Raw genomic sequence first — 22,519 nt, forward strand, 5'->3', positions numbered from 1 at the left:
CCATATTGGGAGTCTTTTTTAAAATCTAGTTTTTGATTTTATGAAAATGACCTACTAAAAAGAATTTCAGTTAACTGAGAGTTTAGTTTAACTAATTTTTTACTTCAATGTTGTGTGAACACAGATACAGGCCTTGGGATTTAGTGAGATCCCCCTCACCCCCCGCCCCAAGGATAAGATGTATTACTTTGCAGGAAAAATGCCCATCTGTGTTTGCTAAACATAAGTATTAGTTTCAAAGGGTGGTTTTAAATGTTCCCATTTCTTAGAATTCCTTTAGCTTTATCATATAGAAAAATTAGTACTCAGTTGACCTGATGGGTTAGTGGTTAGCTTAAATTAATAAAATTATAATCCTGCGATTGTTTTAAAGGTGTGTACATACTTTTTTTTAGTATTTGTATTTTTTCAAATTGTAAAATGTACATAACATAGTATTGTTCATTTTAACCATTTTTAAATACAGTATGGTGGTATTAAGTAAACTCATAGTGCTGTGCAACAGTCAACCACCATTGAACTTTTTCGTCATCCCATATTAAAACTCTGCCCCCATTAAGCAATAACTCTCCATTTGTCCCTCCCTTTCATCCCTGGCAACTATGATTTTACTTTCTCTATGAATTTTGACTACTCTGTTTACCTTGTATAAATGGAATTGTCTAATATTTGTCTTTTTGTGACCTGTTTATTTCTCTTACCATCTTTTTAAGGTTTATTCATGTTGTAACAAGTGATAAGATTTTTTTTATAACAGTTTCACCAGTGCAGCTATCTTTTTTTTTTTAAAGATTTTATTTATTTATTGAGAGAGCGTGCATGAACGTGCTCATGAGTGAGGGGGAGGGGCACAGGGAGAGAGAGAAGCAGGCTCTCCACTGAGCAGGAAGCCCTACACGGGGCTTGATTCCAGGACCCTGGGATCATGATCTGAGCTGAAGGCAGACACTTAACTGACTGAATCACCCAGGTGCCCCAAGTGATAGGATTTTTTTTTAAAGCTGAAAAATACTCCATTGTGTGTAGATATCACATTTTGTTTTTCTGTTCATCCACCAATGACATTGGGATTGTTTCCACCTTTAAGTGTGACTAATGCTCTTATGAACATAGATGTACAAATATATTATTCAAGTCCCTGCTTGCAGTTCTCTTGTGTATAGACCTAGAAGTGGAATTGTTGGATCAAATGATTATTCTCTGTTTAATTTTTTCAGTAACCACCATACTGTTTTTCATAGCAGCTGTGCCATTTTACATTCCCAAAAACAATGCACAAGGTTTCACATTTATCCACATTTATATCAAGACTTGTTGTTTTTGTTTGTTTGTTTTGATGATAGTTTTCCAAATGGTGGAAATGGTATGTCATTGTGGTTTTGATTTGCATTTGCCTAATGATTAGTGATGTTGAGTATCATTTCATGTGCTTATTGGCCATTCATATATCTTCTTTAGAGATATGTCTATTCAAGTCCTTTGCCTATTTTTGTTGTTGAGTTGTAGGGGTTCTTTATTTATTCTGGATATTAATCTCAGATAATGTGATAAGGAATTATTTTCTTCTCTTTGGTGGGTTGCTGTTTTACTCTGTTGATAGTATCCATGGACGCTTTTTGACATTTGGCCATGTATTCATGGATTTGTCTGGGCTCTTTATTCTGTTCTGATCTATATGTCTATCTTTATGCTGGTGCCATACTGTATTGATTACTATAGTTTTATAACATTTCAGCATTAGGGAGTGTGTGTCCTCCAACTTTGTTCTTTTTCAAGATTGTTTTGGCTATTTGGAGACCCTTGTGATTCCATATAAATTTAGGGTGGCTTTTCATATTTTTGCAAAAGACATTGGGATTTTGATAGGGATTGCATTGAATTTGTAGTTCACTTTGGGTAATATTAATACGTTAACAGCATTAAGTCATTCAGTCTGTGAACATAGGGTGTCTTTTTATTTATTGTGTCTTCTTTAATTTCTTATATCAGTTTAGTTTTTAGTGTACAAGTTTTTCATGTTGACTAAGTTAATTCCTGAGTATTTAAAAAATTTTGATGCTATTGTAGGGGGCGCCTGGGTGGCTCAAGTCAGTTAAGCATCCGACTCTTGATTTTGGCTCCAGTTTCAATCTTGGGGTCCTGAGATTGAGCCCCACGTGGGGTTCTGTGCTCTGCAGGGAGCCTGCTTGAAGATTCTCTTCCTCTCCCCCTGCCCCTCCCCCTATTGCATGTGCATGCTCTAAAATATTTTAAAAAAATTTTTTTATGCTATTATAAATGGAATTATTTTCTTCTTTCAGACTGTTCATTGTTAGTATAGAAATGCAACTGATTTTTCATGTGTTCATTTGTATCCTACTACTTTGATATATTTGTTTATTAGTTCAGCAATGTTTTTGTGGAATCTTTAGGGGATTCTACATATAAGATATCATCTACAAACAGAGATACTTAACACTTTTTCCTTTCCAGTTTGGATACCTTTTATTACTTTTTCCTGCTTAATTGTTTTGGCTAGAACTTCCACGGTTGGATCTAAGGGGTGAAATCAGTCATTCTTGTCTTATTCCTGATCTTAAAGGAAAAGCTTTCAGTTTTTCACCATTTGAACATACTGTAAACTGTGGGATTTTCCTATATGATTTTTATTATGTTGAAGTAGTTTCCTTTTATTTCTGGTTGATTGTTTTTATCATAAAAGAATATTATTATATTTTGTCAGATGCTGTTTTTGCATCAATTTGGAGGGTCATGTGGTTTTTCCCCTTCATTTTCTTAATGTGGTGTATCACATTGATTAATTTTAGTATGTTGAATCATCCTTGCATTCCAGGAGTAAATCCCACTTTGTTATGGTGTATCATCCTTTTAACATGCCATTGGATTTGGTTTGCTAATATTTTCTTCAGTATTTTTGCATCAGTCTTCATAAACGCTATTAATCTATAGTTTTCTTTTATTGTCATGTCTGACATTGATACAAAGTAAAGCTAATCTTGTAGAGTAAGTTAGGATGTGTTCATTTCCCTTCAGTTTTTGGGACAAGTTTGAGAAAGACTGGTGGTAGCTCTTTAAATATTTGAAAGAACTCCCAGTGAAGCCATCACGTTGAGTATTTTTCTTTGTCAAGAGGTTTTTGATTATAAATCAGTCTCCTTACTAGGATCTATTTAGCTTTTCTGTTTCTTTTTGATTCAGTGGTGGTACGTTTTGTGTTTCTAGGAATTTATCAATTTTATCTAAATTATCCATTTTGTTGGCATTACTGTTATTCATCATAGTCTCTTAGAATCATATTTATTTCTGAAATTGGTAGTAATGATCCCACTTTCATTTCTGATTTTAATTATTTGAGTCTTGCTTTCTCTTAGTCTGTCTAGCTAAAAGTCATTTTTTTTTTTAACCTTTTTGAAAATCAACTTTTGGTTTTATTATGGCTTTTTTTCTCTTGTTTTTCTATTCTCTATTTATCTTTGTTCTAATCTTTATTATTTCTTTCCTTCTGTTAGAAAATCACACCATCTCAATTACTATCACTTTATAATAAGTCTGTTAAATGATTGTGTGTGTCTTTTAGCTCTATCATCCTACAAGATAGTTTTGACTGTTCTTTATATTTGCAAATGGATTTTAAAATAATTTTGTTAGTTTCTGCATATGATAAAAGGAAACCTGCTGGTATTTTGATTAGGATTGCATTGAATCTCTAGATTAATTTGGGGAGAATTGACATCTTTATGACATTGAAACTACTCAGAATCTGCAAACATGGATTTTTCTATTAGTATATTTTAAATTTCAGGATCAAGACGCTTTTTGTTTTCTGTGTTTTGTTTTAGGTAACTGAAATAATAGCATCTTTTATTTTATTTAACTTTTTGCCAGTGGGAGTGCTTCAGTATCAAGAAAATTTTGACTTTGATGGAAAGAAAAGAGGAATTGCTGCAGCCAAGACCTAAGTAGGAAAGAAGGCAGTGTATAGTGGAACACATGCTGATGGGTTGATAGTTGTGATGGCAGGAATTTGAGGAGCTTCTCTTCTGATTACTATTTTTTCCATCAGTAGAATAGGTAGCAAAGTCACCAGCTGAAAGTGAGGATGAGTGGTGAGTGTTGGAGATGTGAGGGGAGAGAATATGGCATAAAATAATCAACCAGGCAATTGGGAAATGGAAAATGCTAAACTTGAAGACAGATTAATTAGCCTGGTTAGCATAGTTGTTTATTCTCAGCCATATTCAGCTACATGGGAGCAAGCAGGTAGTCAGAAGTGGGGTTTTTCCCAGGAAATGAGTGGAGGGAGGAGGGAGAGCAAGAGCCAAGGGAGTGAGGGTATATGAAAATTTAATTGGATAAAGAGAGACAAACTGGGTGAGGGACAGTGAAAAGGTGGTAGGTGTCATTAAATTGTAGGACTTAATGGGATCTAAAGAGTGTTATAATTATGTTAATTAGAGTGTTTGAGCTGGAAATATGGGTAGTAGTGGTTAAAGAGTTAAACCTGCCAGTTTAGTTTGATATAATTTACTTTTAGATTTTTGTTGGTTATTTGCATTAATCTTCTTGAGATAAATATAGGACATATTATAAAAAACAAGTTCATATTTTTAAATATAAGACCTTTGGGGCCAGATATGTTTTTGATTTCTTTTTTTTCCTTCCGGTATTACTTTTTTCCAGGGACTTGCTAGTTTTATTATTCCCTCCAAAGAACTAACTTTTGGTTAGTTAATCTCTGTTGTACGTTTTCCGTTTCATTACTTTATTCTCTTTTATTTCTTCATTTGTACTGTCTCAGGTTTAATTTGTTCTTTTTATAACCCTTTCAGATGGTTGCTTAGAAGATTGGTTTTTGTCCTGTCCTCCATATACCTATTTTAAAGCTATAAATTTCCCTCTTATGCATGTTGTTAGCTGCATCCCATAAATTTTGATATGATGTAATTTTAATAGTGTTCCATTCAAAGTCTTTTCTAATTTTGACTGTGATTTCTTCTTTGACCCCTGGGTTAATCAGAAGTTTATTGCTTAATTTCACAATGTAAGCATTTTCTAATTATATTGTTATTAATTCATAGCTTAATTCACTGGAGGTCAGAGAAACATGTCTGTCCTTTGAAATTTGTTAGCAGTGTATGATCTAGCATGTGGTAACTTTTGGCAAACATTTTTATGCACTTACGAAGAATGTATTTTCTGCTCTTGTTAGGTGTAGTGTTCTGTATGTCAGGCTGTTAATTGTAAAGTTCAAATCTTTTTCTGTTTCTTCTGGACTATTCCTTGTTTTGGTGTCCTTGTTCCATTAGTTAATGAGAAAGCTGTGTTAAAATCAACTTGCTAGAATTGTGGTCTTCACTTACTTCCCTTGGTACTGGCTGAAGTTTATTTGGAAAAAGTATGTTTTTGGGGCACCTGGGTGGCTCAGTCGGTTAAGTGTCCGACTCTTGATTTCTGCTCGGGTCATCATCTCAGGGTTGTGAGATTGAGCCCCATGTTGAGCTCTGTGCTCAGCGGGGTTTGCTTGAGATTCTCTCTGCCTCCGCCTTCTCCCCACCCTGCTCTCTCTCTCAAATAAATAAATTAAAACTTTGAAAAAAGTATGTTCTTACATCTGCAGAATTCAATACAATATTTTAACAAACTGATGTGTGGGAAAAGTCACAAATTAAATTTCAAATCAATTTGTAGAACATTAGAATCACCTGTAGACATTTTTGAAGCATGTGCTGTTAACAGAGGGAATGTGGGTCTCTGTTGCTGCTGGCCGTAAGAAAGAGGTTACCATATTATAAGCCTTTGAGCTGTTATCAGCCGTATGTGTTTGTCTTGAATAAGTTTCTAATTGCCTTTTGTATTTGGCCCTTAATTTTGTTTAGATTTGTAGAAAGCACAAAAAGTGTTCAACACAGAAAGTGTTAAATCATGGAGAAAGAAACAAAGCCAGTGAGAAAGTTACTGCATATGAAGTCATGTAGTATTTTATATCCCAACCATGATACTTTTCTATTATAAATGGACATTCGCTGTATTTCAGTTAAGTTTTTTAAAATGATTGGGGATTATGAGTTTATATGTAACATAATTTTTGCTATTTAAAATAATGGAAAATAAGGTCCTACTTAGGGTTTTGCACAGAATATCTGATTTTCAGGAACAGATTCCTAACTTTAAGTGTTATTAGGTGTATTCAGATTTAGAATTGCTAGATCTTTCTGGTGAATTGAACTTTTACTGTAATGAAGTGTCCTGCTGTACCTCTATCCATGTATTTATCTCATGCATTAAAATGTACTGTGATAAAGTATAGCTACACAACTTTCTTTTGATTTGTGTTCTACACAGTATATTGTTCTCCATGTTACTTTCATTCTTTCTGTATACTCATATTTAAGATGTACTTCTGTAATCATCAAATTGGTTTTTTTAAAAATACAATTTGGGTTATTAATTCATTATTCCCCCTCCATTAGCTTGTACTTACTATGTACTTTTACTATTCTTACATGCATCTCTGACTTAATTGAAGTCCGAAAAGTAAAAAAGTACTTTTTCTATTTCCCATTAAATGAAAGGGTTTTAGAACACTTTAACTTCATTTACTACTGTATTATACTGTTGTTGTTATGCAATGTAGTATTTTAAATTCTATAATGTATTGTTATTTTATTTAGTCAGTATTCACTTAGAGTTACATTGTTCTTATTTATTTATGTGCTTGCTTACTTACTTTTTGGTGCAGTATCCAAGCTGTGTGTAGGATCCTTTTTTCTTTCTACTTGGAGAAGTCCTTTCAGTGTTTTTGGTGTTAAATTCTTTGTTTCTATTTCACTACAAATGTCTGTTTTGCCTTTTTTTTTTTTTTTTTTTTCTTTTTCCTGAAGAGTATTACTTGCCAGATACAGAATCTTAGTTTGGCATTTCTCCCACTCTTGGCACTTTGAGGATATCATTTCATTGTCTTCTGACTTTCATTACTTACGTGAAAAAGTCAACTATAAATCTTACTATTTTTAAAGTTAATCTTTCTTTTTTTGACTACTTTTAAGATCTGTCTGTGGCTGTCTATGTCTCTGTGGCAGTCTCTCTCTTTCCCTCTATCCCCCCTCTTTACTTTGATATGCTTTAGGTTGTGGTTTTCTTTGTATTTGTTTTGCTTGGGAGTTTGTAGATCTTGAATCTGTGGCTTGATGTCACTGGCAAGTTTTTAAAAAGTTTTTAACTGTGTATGTCTTGAAATCTTTCTCTCCTGCCTTTCGGGGACTCCAGTTACATGTAGTTTGGATCCATGTGTCATAATTTTTTCACACTGTTTTCTGTATTTCCCCATTTGTGTCTTTTGGTGCGTCAGTGTAAGTATTTTCTTCTTTCCTATCTTCTGGGTCATTGATTCTTTCTTTGTTGTGTTCTAACCTATTGTTAAACTCATCAATTTTTTATTTTCTGTTTTCAAAATTGTATTTTTTAATTCTGTGTTTTCCATACCTTTAGCATTGTCTGCTAGTAGTCTTTGTTTATTAATTCTTTGAACACATTAACTTATTTTAAAGTTCTTTTCTGATAACACGATTACCTGGATCTACTATGGTTCCGATTGTATTGCCATTTTAAAATCTTAGTTTTCCGTCAGGTCTTGACTGGTTATTTTTTATTTTTAGGCATTTTGTATAAAAATGATAAGATCATTTGAATTTCTAGATGATGTTATCTTTTGCTGGTAAGATTTACTTTTGCTAAAATCTTTTCAGAAGTTTTTACTGGTATGCAGCAAGGTTAATGACACTAGATAGCCCAGATTATCTTAACCTAATCAGGGATTGAGATGATCTGAAGATATACTTTCCTTCTTGTTGGCCTGGTCTATTTCTAGTTTACCTTTGTACCTAGGATATAGTCCTTTGGATTCCCTCCCGATTCTTGGTGTGTTTACTGGTTCTATTCTTTGGCAGGCCTTGAATCTATTTTTGTGTCCTACCCATAGATCTTTTGAAAGCTCTGCTTAGCTTCTCAGACTCTCAGCCAATGCTTTTTTTTTTAATATATATATTTTAAAATCTTATTTATTTGAGAGAGAGTGGGAGAGAGAGAGAGAACTTGAGTGGGTGGAGGGGCAGATGGAGGGGAAGAGGGAGAAGTGGACCCCCTGCAGAGCGGGAAACGTGAGGTGGGGCTCAGCCAATATTTTAAGAATCTACTTACTGATGACTAGGGGGAAAATTAGTCTGAAGTGTGGTCTCACCTGTTTCTTCCAGATCTCAGTCCTTCAATTCTGTCTTGAAAGTTCTCCAGTGGTTTTGAATAGATTACTTTTCTTGTTGTTTTCTCATTCTTAGAAGAAGGTTGGTTTGGGGCTCCTGGGTGGCTCAGTCAGTTAAGCATCTAACTCTTGTTTTTGGCTCAGGTTGTAATCTCATTGGTTGTGGGATTGAGCACCCTGTAAGGCTCTGTGCTCAGTTTGGAGTCTGCTTGAAGATTCGCTCCTGCTCTCCCTCCCCCCACTTGTGCTCGCTTGTGCTCTTTCACCCTGTCTCTAAAATAAATAAATAAATAAATCTTAAAAAAAGAAAAAAGAAGGTTGAAGTAACCTACTAAACCATTGTCAAAAGCAAAATGCTCAGATATGGTCTAGCATTCAGAATTTTTCAGATTATAAAAGAGAATACCATACGTATACCCTATAGGCATTAGTATTGAAATATATGAATATTTATCTTGCCTACTACAGTGCAAGTTTTTATAATGGGAATTGAATGCAATGTGATCTATTAGGAAACATGATTTGAATAAGCTGACTTCTGTTGGTTTATATTGCAGTCTCATTCTGCAGCGCAGCTGTTTGTTTGATTGGTTCCCACCAGTTGACTTGCCATCCTACAGTTTGTCTAATGTTTCCTGCTTCCATGCACATGCTATTCTCTCTGCCTAGAATGTACACCGTCATACTCAGCTTTGGGTATGAGGTATATTCCTAAGGAAGCCTTCCCTAACTTATGAATTTAGGTCAGATAAATGAACTTCCTAATTTTAATTTGTACAGACTCATTTGTATTATAGTTTGATTAATGTCTGTTTTCCCCTACTAAACTATGAATGGTATGAGGACAGAAATCATCCCCCACCTTTTTTTGAACATTTTACCCTTTGTGCCTAGTTCAGTGTTCAGAAGTATATTTTTTGCAAGTAGTTATCAATTAATAGGTTATTAATTGTTAATAGCTGTTCAGTTAATATTTGTATGAATAAAGAAATGAAAGAATAGAGGGAAGATATGTAAGAAATGCCATGCTTATAGTAATGATGGTAGTGATAAGAATTGAAAAACTCACTGATTTTGAGCAAAAGCCAGATTTAACCAAACATGGATTTGCATAGTACTTTTTAAGTTTATGGCTATACGTGCACAATATTAAAAATACTTGAATAAAAGTCCCCTGAGAATTTATTATTATGTTTTAGTATTTGTCTTCCATTCCCTTGTAAATATTTTATTATAGGTTTTGAAAACACTAGGTCTTTGATACAACAGTCATTCAGAACATGACAATTATATCATTGCCAGTCATTGAATTACAGAGATAAATAGAATAAAAAAATCCTGTTCTTAAAGTATTAACAGTCTCAGAGGAAAATGGATTTAGAATTTTTTATACATATAGCCACAAAATTTAAGGTGCTATGGTTTACTCTATCAGGGGGAAGTCAATCTTGATTGATAAGGAAGATTTTATTAAATGTCTAAAAGGAACAGTATTTCATTTAAGTGGACGTTGTTATGAAATCATATGGTGCCTTTGTGGATTGACAGTAATTTTGGTGGTGGCTAGGGCGGTTTGCAGGAATAGTTTATAAAGGCAGATCGGGGCTACCCAGATTATTAGTTCATCTTTTGACATGGAGGGCATCAGAAGCTTTCAAGGATACTCTATAATATTAAAGAGGAGAAGTTCTGGAGCCAGAGTCCCTGAGTTCATATTCCAAGCTCTGCCCTTTACTGTGTGAGTTACCTTGGACATATTATTTAGCATCTCTCTGCCTCAGTATCCTTATTTATGAAATGGAGATGATAATTATAACCAAAGTGATCGCAGTTTGGATTGAATGAGTTAAGATATATCAGGTACATAGAAAAGTGCTTGGCACATAGAAAAATCCCCATAAGCATTGGCTCTTGTTGTTGCTATTATCATATGCATTGAGAAAAACTCAAAGGTTGTAATTGCACTCTTTCAGCCAGACCTAGAGGCACAAAAAGATTCAAGAGATATTTTAAGGGTAAAGTTAACAAAGCTTCAACTTAACTACCAATTTTATATAACCAGGAATTTCAACTAATAAGGCTGCCTGTGTGCAGCATAGAAGCAGGTTTGAAATTTGTATAACATCTTCATGATTTGCAAACTTATAGAACTTAAATTTTCTAATTTGTGTTTTCTTTTAGATCTTGTAGAAAATTTCAGCTGTAGCCCTTGGACTAGAAGCTGAAATAATAGAAGCTGTGTACGATGCATTAGGGTATTGAAGAAAATTAATTTTGAATTAAATATTTGGAATATAAGGAAGGAAAGGTGACTGAAAATGGGGCGGAAGAAAATTCAAATCACACGCATAATGGATGAAAGGAACCGACAGGTAAATGAAAATTTTAACTTACTTATTTTGGTGTAAATATATATTTTTAGAAGAGTAGCATAGGATAGAATGGTTGAATTTTTCTTAAATTTAATTTCAAGTCTAAATTTTTTTTTCAAACTAAATAAAAAATTTTAACAAACACTTGTCATCGTGTGGTTTAAAGAAACTTTTTTTCTTATTATGGAAATCATAGATGTTAATTATAGAAAACATAGGGGAAAAGATCACTATAGTCCCACTACTACTGTCCATTGTGTCAATTTATCATAATATACTTAGTCTTCTGTTCATTTGATTATGTTTGTTAGTTTTTAATATTTTAATTATTCTTGTAAATTATCACCTCTGTTTTCATAATTAGATAGTACCTAAGTTAACTACAGTCATCAGTGAATGTGTTTTAGTCACTTAAATTTTCCTGTTAACCAACAAATAATGAGAATTTTTTTTATAACTCATATTATCACAAGTACTCCTAGAACATTGACGTATTGATCTCAGTTTTAATTGATAAAATATATTGAACTTAATTTTCAACACCAATGTCAATAAACCCTTACAAATTCAAGATAATTATAATACTGATATTTGAAGACCAGGAGTTTTAAGAGTTTAGCCAGGGATTGGCAAACTGTGGTCCATGGGCAGGCTGGCTGTTTTTATAAATAAAACATTGTTAGAGTACTGCCATGTGCATTTGTTTACATATTGTCTGTGGCTGATTTCACATTATAACAGCATAATTGAGTAGTTGTCCTGGACACTGTATAGCCCATAGGCCTAAAATCTTTTTTCTTTGGCCCTTTAAGAAAAAGTTTGCCAAGCCCTTGGTTTAAAGGAAAGAAGGAAAAATAGTTTCATAGAATATTGTAAATAAAGTAGTAGTCACAGCATATGCAGGAGGGGGAGATGCTGTTTCTGGAAAGTTTGCCTTTCAGGAGAAATTTCCAGAAAAGATGGTTTCTGGAAGCTTACCAGGAATAGAACAGTAATAAAAGATATATTCTGCAGAGTCTGTGTAGTAATTCACCTGGTAATATGGGTATAATTGGAGACAAAACTCAGCTGAGTAGCTGGTAGAGAAGTTAGTGGAAGTGATTGGAGTTGTCAGTGGACCTAAATGAAGAGAATTCTTGTTTCATCTCATGAAAATTCTTTAGCTAAAGTGTGAGGCTCACACAGTATGATGCTTTATGAAGGTTGATAAAATAAGGGAGAGTGATAAAATAACCATTCCATCATTCCAAAGGAATTATTCTAAGCAAGGTTGCAAGTAAATGTCCCTTCATAAATCTGAGGACTGTGACAGGTAGGGGAGGCATGGGGGACCTGCTTCGTGAATGCATGCAATATAAATGTAAAATAGGGTTTATTAAGGGAATAACATAAAAGCAGAGAACTGGCAAAGCATATAACATTCCCTGAACTCTCATTATTCCATAGAGAGTCATGTTTAAATTCAGCATAGATACACTGGATCTGCCAGTGGAAAAGACCCCACATGTTAAGAGAGAAAAACGAACTAGGAATATGTAAGTGACTGTGTAATGGAACTTTTTAAGTTAAGGAAATGATCTTATTTAAAGATGGAGCCTGCCACTATAACTTAGAAACTAGAATTAGCCTGTTGATATGTTGAATTTACCTAAGTCATCTTCTTACCAAGCTGCCAGATGGGGCAAGGGTGTCTGAATTTCTTCTCAGATGATTTTGGCAAAGAATGCAGAAAAGATACAGAAGAGGCAATGCATTTTTCAGGTTTGAGGCACAGACATAATTTGTCATTTTGAATTTGTGGATTCTGAGTCAAAAGTTTCATTATTCTTGCATTAAAATGGGAAAAAAAGGTTTCTCTGCAGAAGAGAATTTATGTCATTTATTCATCCAAATTTGAATACTTACTATATCAGAGAGAGACTGTGTTAAGTACTGGAAACTCATTAAAAACATATAGCCTACAGAAGAGATTTAACTATATGGCAGATAGACGGTAAGCTTAGGTGATGGGGGAGTTTATGGAAGGAGCTACTGACCTCTGGTTGGGGTAGTTTAGGGAGCAATACTGAAGGAGGTGATAGCAAATAGAATTTTTAATAATTGGATTTTTTGAGCTACTAAGATAAAAAATCACACTTCAAGTCATTAGAACAGTGAATGAAAAATCTTGGGGGGGTGACACTATCATGCACTTAAGAGTTGCTTCACCTCACTTCACTTCTACTTGGAAGCTTTCACTTGACTTCACTTGGGAGTTTCTGGTGAAACCTTGTGTTTGTCCTTCTTGGCGTAATGCATTTCCATTTAAAAAGTACATTTTGTATTAAAGTATAACATAAAGAAAAGCACACAAATTCTAAGTGTGGCTAAGTGAATTATTGCAAAAAGTACATGGCCATGTAGCCAGCATATCCCAGGGTACCACCCCGGAAACCCTCTGTCCTGTCTCCCAGACATTATCTCCGTGCCCCAGGGAAGGAAGGTCATTAACTGAACTTCTGACACATAGATTAATTACCCCTGTTGTTGAATTTATGTGAACAGCATGTGTTCCTTTGGGCAACATTATGTTTGTGAAATTAATGTTACTGTTGCCTGTGGGTATATATGTAGATGTATTTGGTACATTTTCATTGATGTATAATATTCCATTGTGTGGATAGAACACAATGCATATACTTATTTTTTCTGTTGTAAATAGACTTTTGGGTTGTTTTCTACTTGAGACTATTATAGAGTGCTGTTTTGAATACTCTTGTATGTGTCTTTGGTACACATGAACACTTGGGTATAAACTGAGGTATATGGTTGCTAAGTCAAAGAGTATGCCTGTGATCAGCTTTAATTGCAATAGAGTTTTCTAAAGTGGTTGTACTAATTTATAATTTACACTCTGCTAACAGTGTGTGAAAGTTCCAGCTGCTGTAAATATTCACCAATACTAGTTTTTATCCCTTTCATTTTAGCTGTTCTGGTGGGTGAGCAAAAGTAACATTTTAATTTTAAGTTTCTGTGATGTTTGATGAAGTTGATCACCTTTTCATATTTTTATTGGCCATTTAGATACCTTCTTTTATGACTTACCTGTTTACTACTTTTTCAGTTTTGTGGGCTGCCTGACTGCCTTTTTGTTATTAATTATTAGTGTACATTCTATATATAATATATTGTATTTTGTTCATTATGTGCATTACAAATAACTTCTATCATGGCTTGCCTTTTCATTTTTTTCAGTCTTTTTTTTTAATGTCCAGTTTACCTTCTTTTTTTTCTTTATGGCTAATGCTCTTGGTGTTGTGTTGAAGAAATATTTAAGTCCATAAAGATTATTTTTATGCTTTCTGTTGTTTTTTACCTTTCATGTTTTAGATCTGTTATCCATTTGGAATTTATTTTTGTGTATGGTTTTAGGTGTTGGGGTCAAGATTTGTTTTCATGATAAATATTCAGTTTACCCAGTACAGTTTGTTTTAAGAACAATCTTTCCTCCATTGCATGACGGGTTGCTTTTGCCATGAATCAAGTAATCATACACATGTGGGGCTGTTTCTGAACTATGTTTTGTTCCATCTATGTATTTTATATCTTTGCTCAGTTCTGCACTGTTTTAATTACTACAGCTTAATATTTGGTGGCAGAAATTCTCTACCATGATATTCTGCATGACTGAGTGGTTGTTCTTGCCGTTTTTCTTTCCAGATGAAACCAAGTGTCAATATTCACGAAGAAAACAGACAAAAAAACCTTACTGGAATTTAGGATTTTGTGTTTTTGTTTTTGTTTTCTATTAGATGTATGGCTTGATTTAGGGAGAACTGAAATCTTAAAATATTAAGTCTTGTTATCCATAAATATAGTTATCTTACATTTGGTTTTTGTTAATTCTTTCCATAATGTTTGATGGTTTTCAATGTACAGATCTTACAAATTTCTTATTTTGTTTATTTTTAGGTATTGGATTTTTTTTAGTGTCATTGTTTTTTCCCAGATTTTATTTTCTATATGGTGGTTGTTAAGTTTATAAAAGTATAGTTACTTTTTTTTTTTTTTTAAAGATTTTATTTATTTATTCGACAGAGATAGAGACAGCCAGTGAGAGAGGGAACACAAGCAGGGGGAGTAGGAGAGGAAGAAGCAGGCTCATAGCAGAGGAGCCTGATGTGGGGCTCGATCCCATAACGCTGGGATCACGCCCTGAGCCGAAGGCAGACGCTTAACCGCTGTGCCACCCAGGCGCCCCATAGTTACTTTTTTTTAATGTTGACTTAGTGTCTAGCAATCTTGCAAAATTCACTTTCAAAATTCACTGATTTCTAATAGTTTATATGTGATTATTTTGGATTTCCTATGTAAACAGTCATGTTGTCTGTGAACAGTGACTTACTGTTTTTGAAATCCTTTAACTTTTACATTATCTTGTTTCATTGTATTCGCTAGGACCTCCAGTATAATGTTAAATAAAAGTGGAGGCAGTGGGCATCCTTTGTCTCATTCTTAACTTTAGGAAAAAAATTCGATAATTGATCATTAATTATATTTATTGAGAATTTTTTAAAAAGATCCTCTTTATCAGAATAGAAAAGTTTTCTGCTATTTCTAATGCCACTATTTCTTATCCTGAATCAGTATCGAATTATCAAATGGTTTTTCTGAGTTTATGTAGATGATTCTGTGGTATTTTTCTCTCCTTTTTTCTTTCATGTGGTATCCTATATTGGTTGATTTTCAAATGTTACAGCACCATTCTTGAAATACACCTTATTTGTGATGTGTTAATCTTTTTATATATATCACTTGATTTGCTCATATTCCATTTTTGATTTTTGCAAGTATGTGTGTGTGAGATTAGTCTAATTTTTTTTTCTTGCAATGTCATTGTTAGGTTCTGACAAGTTATGCTGACCTTATAAAACAAGTTTGGGAAGTGTTGTTTCTTGTTCTCTGGAAAAGTTTGTGTAATAGTAGTATATTTCTTCTTTAAATACTTGGAAAACTTTACCAGTTTACCTTGTGAGAGTTTTTTAAAGTAAATATTTAATTTCTGTAATAGAGAAAGAGTGATTCATATTTTTCTATTTTTTCTGTCAATTGGTAAATTACTGGAGTTCATTGTGCATATGCTCTTTCTTTATATTGCTCATACGCTTTTATATCTTATCTTGCATTCCTTATATTGTTACTTTGTGTCTTTTTTTTCTTCAGTCTTGCTGAGAGTGTGTCAGTTTTTTTGTTTTTGTTTTTTTAAGGATTTTATTTATTTATTTGACAGAAAGACAGCCAGAGAGAGAGGGAACACAAGCAGGGGGAGTGGGAGAGGAAGAAGCAGGCTCCCAGTGGAGCAGGGAGCCCGATGCGGGGCTTGATCCCAGGACTATGGGATCATGCCCTGAGCTGAAGGCAGGCGCTCAAATGACTGAGCCACCCAGGCGCCTGAGAGTGTGTCAGTTTTATTAACCCTTTCTAAGAATGAACTTTTTAGTTTGTTAAAGTATTTTTAACATACAGTTTTAAATGTCATTTATTTCTGTCTTTTTTTCTCGTCTTGGACAGTGGGTTTTTTTTACATTAGTCATTGACTTTTCAGCCTTTCTCTTTTTCCTAACAAATCCTAGAGAACTATGTTTTCCTCTGTAAGCACTGATTGAACTGTGTCTCACATATTGTAATAATGAAGATTTTTCATCTTCATTATTATTCTGCCGAAAGTATTTTCAGATTTATACTGGGATTTCTTTTTTAATACATGAGTTATTTGAAAATGTATTGCAAAATCTCTAAGAAATTAGAGATTTTTAAGCTGTCTTTTTGTTCCTGATTTTTAGCTTGATTCCTCTGTGTTCAGAGATTGTGCTCCAAATGATTGAGGTTGTTTGAAATGTGTTGAGGCTTGCTTTAGGACCCAGGCTTTTTGGTCAGTTTTGGTAAGTGTTTTATTTGTACTTGAAAGACCGTGTTATTTTTTTTGGTTACTATGGTATGCATATGTGAGGAGCAGGGACAGGGAAGAGAAAATTCGATTAGATATCTTAATTGTGTTTTTCAGGCCTTCAGAAGGACTGTACCTTTCTGATTATTTGGCTGCTTGTTCTGTCAACTACTGATTGATATTCTTGGACTGTGTTAACGGTCTTTGGCTAAGATTGTGGACATGTCTATTTCTCTTTTAGTTTCAGGTTTTACTTTATGCATTTGGGAGCTATCTTATGAGTTGAATGTAGATTTAAGCTCGCGGTATCTTCTTGATGGATTGACACCTTTAGCATTAGGAAATGTCCTTTTTTATTATAACTACTAATGTTTGCCTTCAGGCTCTTTGTTCTCTCTTAGTATACTTTATATTAGCTTTCATTTGCTTAGTATTTGCTTGTTATATCTTCTTGTATTCTCTTCAGTCTTCCATGATCCTTATATTTAGAGCATATCTCTTCTAAGACTTTAACTCTTTATCCCATCGTATAATCACAGTCTTTCTAAGAAGAGTATCTTGGGGTGCCAGGGTGGCTCGGTCAGTTAAGCGGCTGACTCTTGAGTTTGGCTCAGGTCATGATTTCAGGGTCCTGGGATGGAGCCCCGCTTAGCAGGGAGTCTGCTAAAGGATTCTCTCTCTCTCCCTCTGCCTTTCGCTCCCCCTCTTGCTCTTTCTCTTTTTCAAATAAATAAATAAATCTTTTTTAAAAAAGAATATCTTAAATGTAATTGCAGATATATTTATATATATTTTAGGTTCCTTTTTCTTCCTCATTGGCCATCTTTTTGATTTGCATTTTAAAAATTATTTATATTTTTCTTTTCTAGTAATTTCTTCATTGCATATTGTTTGCCTTTCTTTTAGTAGCTTGCCCTGGAAATTATAGCATATATTCTTGACTTACTACAAAATAACTGGTATAACACACATTACTTCTTTGCCTCTTCCCTAATTTTAGAACTGTACAGCATACGTGGCTCTATTTATGCTTCCTGCTTATTGCATTTTTGTTACTATGCATTTTAATGTGATAAATTAATTAAAACTCAAAGTTTATACAGTCAATACACACACACACACATACACATACACACACACACACACATAAATACATGCTGATCCTTTTCATTGCTCTTTCTTCTTTTATGTTTCTATATGGGATTAGTTTCTTTCTTCCTAAAGAACTCCCTTTGTTATCTCTTTTAGCACATGTCTTCAATTATTTTTATCTGAATGTGTCTTTATTTCATCACTGTTTCAAAAAACTGCTTTATTGAGATTAAAATTTACATATCCTACAATTCACCCATTTAAAATGAAAATGTACGGTTTAGTGGGGGTTTTTTGTATACTCACAGAGTTGTGCAACCACCACTATTTTCTTCCTGAACATTTTTTAAAAGATTTTATTTATTTATTTGAGAGAGAGAGAGAGAGAGGGAGCGCGGCACATGAGAAGGGAGGAGCAGAGGGGGAGGGAAAGGGAGAAAGAATCTCAAGCAGACTCCGCACTGAGTGCAAGTCTCAATCCCAAGACCTGTGAGAGCGTGACCTGAGTGGAAATCAAGAGCCAGATGCTTAACTGACTGAGCCACCCAGGCGCCCCCTTCCAGAACATTTTTATCACCCCTAAAAGAAACCCCATATGCATTAGCAGTCACTCTCCATTCTCCTTCCTCCATATATGTCTAGCTGTAGGAAACCACTAACGTATTTTCTGTTTTTTCTATAAATTTGCTTATTCTGGATATTTCATATAAATCAAATCATATACTACGTGATCTTTTGTGACTGTCCTTTTTTGCTTAACATAGTGATTTTATGGTTCATCCATAAAACACTTGTTTTATGTTGTAGAGTGTGCTAGTACTTCATTCTTTATTGTGATTGAATAGTATTCCATTGTATGAATATACTACATTTTGTTTATCAGTTGATGAACATTTGTTTCCACTTGCTATTATGAATAATGTGTATTCATGTACACATTTTTGTATAAACATATTTTCATTTTTCTTGGATATACCGAGATGTGGAATTGCTGGGTCATGTGGTAACTCTAACATTTAACATTTTGAGGAACTTCCAGACTGTCAAAGTTGTCTGTATCATTTTGCTTTCCGTCAGCAGGATATGAGGGTTCCAGTTTTCCCACACCCTTGCCAACACTTGTTATTGTTGCCTTTTTTTGTTTATAGTCATCCCAGTGGGCGTGAACTGGTATCTCATGGTTTTGATTTGCAGGTCTCTGATGACTGTGCTGAACACATTTTCATGTGTTTGTTAGACATTTGTATTCTTTGGAGAAATGTCTATTCAAATCCTTTACCCAATTTTGGTTTTTTATGGAGTTCATTCTAAAAGCTGTTTTTGTTTTTTTTTTTAATAAGATTTTATTTTTTTGAGAGAGAAAGAGCGTGCATGAGTGAGGGGAGGGGTATAGAGAGAGGGAAGGGCGAGAAACAGACTCCCTGGTGAGCACGGAGCCTGACTCGGGGCACCACCCCAGGACCTCGAGATCATGACCTGAGCTGAAGTCAGATGCTTAACTGACTGAGCCACCCAGGCACCCCTGAAATCTGTTTTTTCTTTCCTTCCCTCCCTTCCTCTCTTCCTTCCTCCCTCCCTCCCTCCCTCCCTTCCTTTTTTTTTTTTTTTTTAAAGATTTTATTTATTTGTTGGATTTCTTGGGGCACCTTTGTGACTCAGTTAAGTGTCTGCCCCCAGCTCAGGTCATGATCACAGGATCCTGGGATCGAGTCCCACATTGGGCTCCCTGCTCATCAGGGAGCCTGTTTCTCCCTCTCTCTCTGCCTTTCCCCTCAGCTTGTGCACACTCACTCTCTCAAATAAAGGAATAAAATCAATTATTTATTTATTCGAGTGAGTGAATGAGCATGGAGCGGGGTGGGGGGTGGGCGGGCAGGGAGAAGACTCCTTACTGAGCAGGACGCCTGAGGTGGGACTCAGTTCCAGGACTCTGGGATCATGACCTGAGCTGAAGGCAGATGCTTAACTAGCTGAGCCACACAGAAGCCCTGAAAGCTATTTTCACTGGTTATAGAATTCTAGATTGACAGCTAATAGTCTCTTAATACTTTGAAACTGTTGTCTTCCAACATCTATCACTTTTATCATTTCTTTGGAGAGACCAGCTTTCAATATTTCTTTTCCTTTTTTTGAAGATAATGTGTGTGTGTGTGTGTGTGTGTGTGTGTGTTTTCCCCTCTCCCCCATCTGGTTACTTTTAAGATTTTTACATTTTCATTTGTAGTAAATTTTTTTGATTATGATGTTTTCAAATATTGCTTGTGTTCATGCTTTTCTCCTCTGAGATTCCAGTTACATGTAACTTAGTGCTTTTGAGTATGTCTCACATATTTCTTATGCTTTTTTCTTCTCTAATTTTTATTCTTTTTTCTCTGTCCCTCCATTTGAATGTTTTATAGTGAGTAACCTGTTTTCTAGTAATGTTTTCTGTGTTCTAGTAATCCTTTTATTGGTTTTTAAAAATTAGCTGTTAAAACACCTAGTAGCTTGTTAATTTCTGGTAGTATATTTTCAACTATAGAATTTCTTTTTAAAGACTTCAGTTCTCTGGTGAAATTGCCCCTTTTCATGTATTCTTTCCACTACTTTTTGGAAAATATTAATCATAGAGTTTTTGTCTGGTAACTCCTATATTGGATTACCTGTAGGTTCATATCTGATCCCTTTTTTCTCCTTGTTTTCAATTATATGGTCATTTTTTTTCACATGTCTTATGGGTTTTTATGAGCTGTCAGACACTGTATATGAAAGATACTATACATGTTCCATGTTATGGTACTTTCCTGAAGAAATGGTGTACTTTTCCTCTTACCATTGAAACTACCATTCCTACTGAATATTTTAGGCCAACTAGGGATTGACCTGAGTGGAGGCTAGGTTGTAGTTTTGATGAAGCTTTTGGTTGCTCTTCCAGGAGGCTACTTTCAGGAGTAGCCTTTCAAAGCTTTCAACATTGATCCCAGTGTGTTCTTGGGGCCTGGTCCTTGGAGCATCTCTCAACTTTCTTGTTTTCTCAGCATAGGAAGAATATAGAAAACTCTACTCGAGGCTTTCTGCTTTTCTTTTTAACCTCCTACCGCATTCAGCCTCAGAGTGACCACCTCAGTTTCTACTCCTTCCTTCTCACTAGTTTATTAACCCCTGGAGTTTTCAATTTTCTGTTTTCAACTCCCAGGACAAAAGCTCTTAGCAGCAGCAACCCATTGTTGTCCAAACAAAGGCTAGACTCTTAGTCTCCCTGTACCCAGAATCTGTAAAGGGCTACAGGGGAAAAACAGCTGCAGAACACCATTTCACATCTGTCAGATTCTCACCCCACTTAGAGTCTTGGCAACTTAAGTCCTTTTTCCTTCAGGAGGTTTCCAGTGTCTTTTGTTGTATTTTATCCTGTTTTTCTAGTTGCTCTCAGTGGGTTTGGTCTTTCACTAGTTCCTTCATCTTACCTAGAAGCAAGTTTGTCAATTTCTTTCTACATTTTCTTAGTTTAATACATGCTGTTTTATATATTTTGGGACTATTCTATTAGGCTCATACATATTTAGAATTATTTTACCTTCTTGTCGGATTTTTCAATATATATTGATCTTCTCTATTCTCAGTGAGACATGCTTATTTTAAATCTACTTTGTCTTATATTAACATAGCTATACCTTTCATACAACTAGTGTTTTCTCAGTAGGTCTAGTTCTCTACATTTATTTTCAACCTTACTATGTCCTTGTGCTTTAAGTATGTTTTGTAAATAGCATATGGCTGGATTTTCTTTCTTTTTTTTTTTTTTTAATCTAGTCTGGTAATATCTCTTGACTTGCCAGTTTACTTGGATTTTATTCTTTGTTATTGTTTGTATATTTGCACTATTTTATACCATCTTATTGATTTCAGTTTGAGGGCCTCAAGCATCAAAAATGTCACAATCATATCGCTCCTTGTATCCTTAAAGAACTCCTTAGATTGCAGCTTTATGCAGAGTCCCCCAAGGAAAAGAGCATTGGAAGAAGATACTTTATCTAGATGGAAATCTATCAACCTTGGAGGGTTTTTTTTAAAGATTTATTTAGTTGGAGAGAAAAGCATGAGTTGGGGGAGGGGCAGAGGGAGAGAATCCTTCATGCAGACTCCCCTCTGAATGAGGAGCCCAACACAGGCCTTGATCCCACAACCCATAAGATCAGGACCTGAGCCAAAACCAAGAGTCAGATGCGTTTCAACCAACTGAGCCACGCACGTGCCCCAACCTTGGAGGTTTTGATTAAGAATGGTTAGGATACCAGGGCCAGAGGTTAGTCAGTCCCTACCCATGTTTTTCTGACTCCTGTGCCAGCCAGTGCTTCTGTGATGCCCTGATGCTATTCTGGAGGACATTTATTTGCATCATCATTGCTGCTAATCCCTGTTGTGAGGTGGTAGGTATTGAGTGTCCCAGGAGTGAAGATGAGAGGCATAAGCTGAACTGAAACTGCTCTTTTTATTTTATTTTGTTTTGTTTTGTTTGTGTTATAAGTAGGCTTCCATGCCCAGTGCGGAGCCCAATGTGGGGCTTGAATTCATGACCCTAAGCTCAAGACCTGAGCTGAGATTGAGAGTTAGATGCTTAACCAACTGAGCACCCAGGCACCCCTGAAACTGCTTTTCATTTTTTAAAATTTTTTAATTTTTTAAAAGATTTTATTTATTTATTTGCCAGAGAGAGAGAGAGAGAGAGACAGCACACAAGCAGGGGGAGCAGCAAGAAGCAGGGAGCCTGATGCGGGACTCTATCCAGGACTCTGGGACCATGACCTGAGCTTAATCACCTGAGCCACCCAGGCATCCCCATCACTGGTTTAATTCCCTAGATCCTGTGTCAACATCTTGTCAGAAATCTCAATTCGC

The 22,519-nt window shown here is 35.0% G+C and overlaps 1 protein-coding gene across 11 annotated transcripts in view; it reads left to right on the plus strand.

The window, feature by feature from the left end:
- MEF2A (myocyte enhancer factor 2A) overlaps positions 1-22,519 on the plus strand; it is a 163,165-nt gene that overhangs the window by 57,801 nt on the left and 82,845 nt on the right. For all 11 annotated transcript variants that reach the window (XM_087856707.1, XM_087856709.1, XM_087856710.1 and 8 more), the window contains one exon: positions 10,436-10,626. In XM_087856707.1, the coding sequence (XP_087712833.1) occupies positions 10,573-10,626 (54 nt within the window). In that variant the 5' untranslated portion in view covers positions 10,436-10,572. The remainder of the gene's footprint in view (positions 1-10,435; positions 10,627-22,519) is intronic.

Source organism: Ursus americanus, chromosome 28, assembly GCF_024610735.1.
Source record: "Ursus americanus isolate L20-20 chromosome 28, mUrsAme1.1.p, whole genome shotgun sequence".
In the NCBI taxonomy this organism is placed as follows: Eukaryota; Metazoa; Chordata; class Mammalia; order Carnivora; family Ursidae; genus Ursus; species Ursus americanus.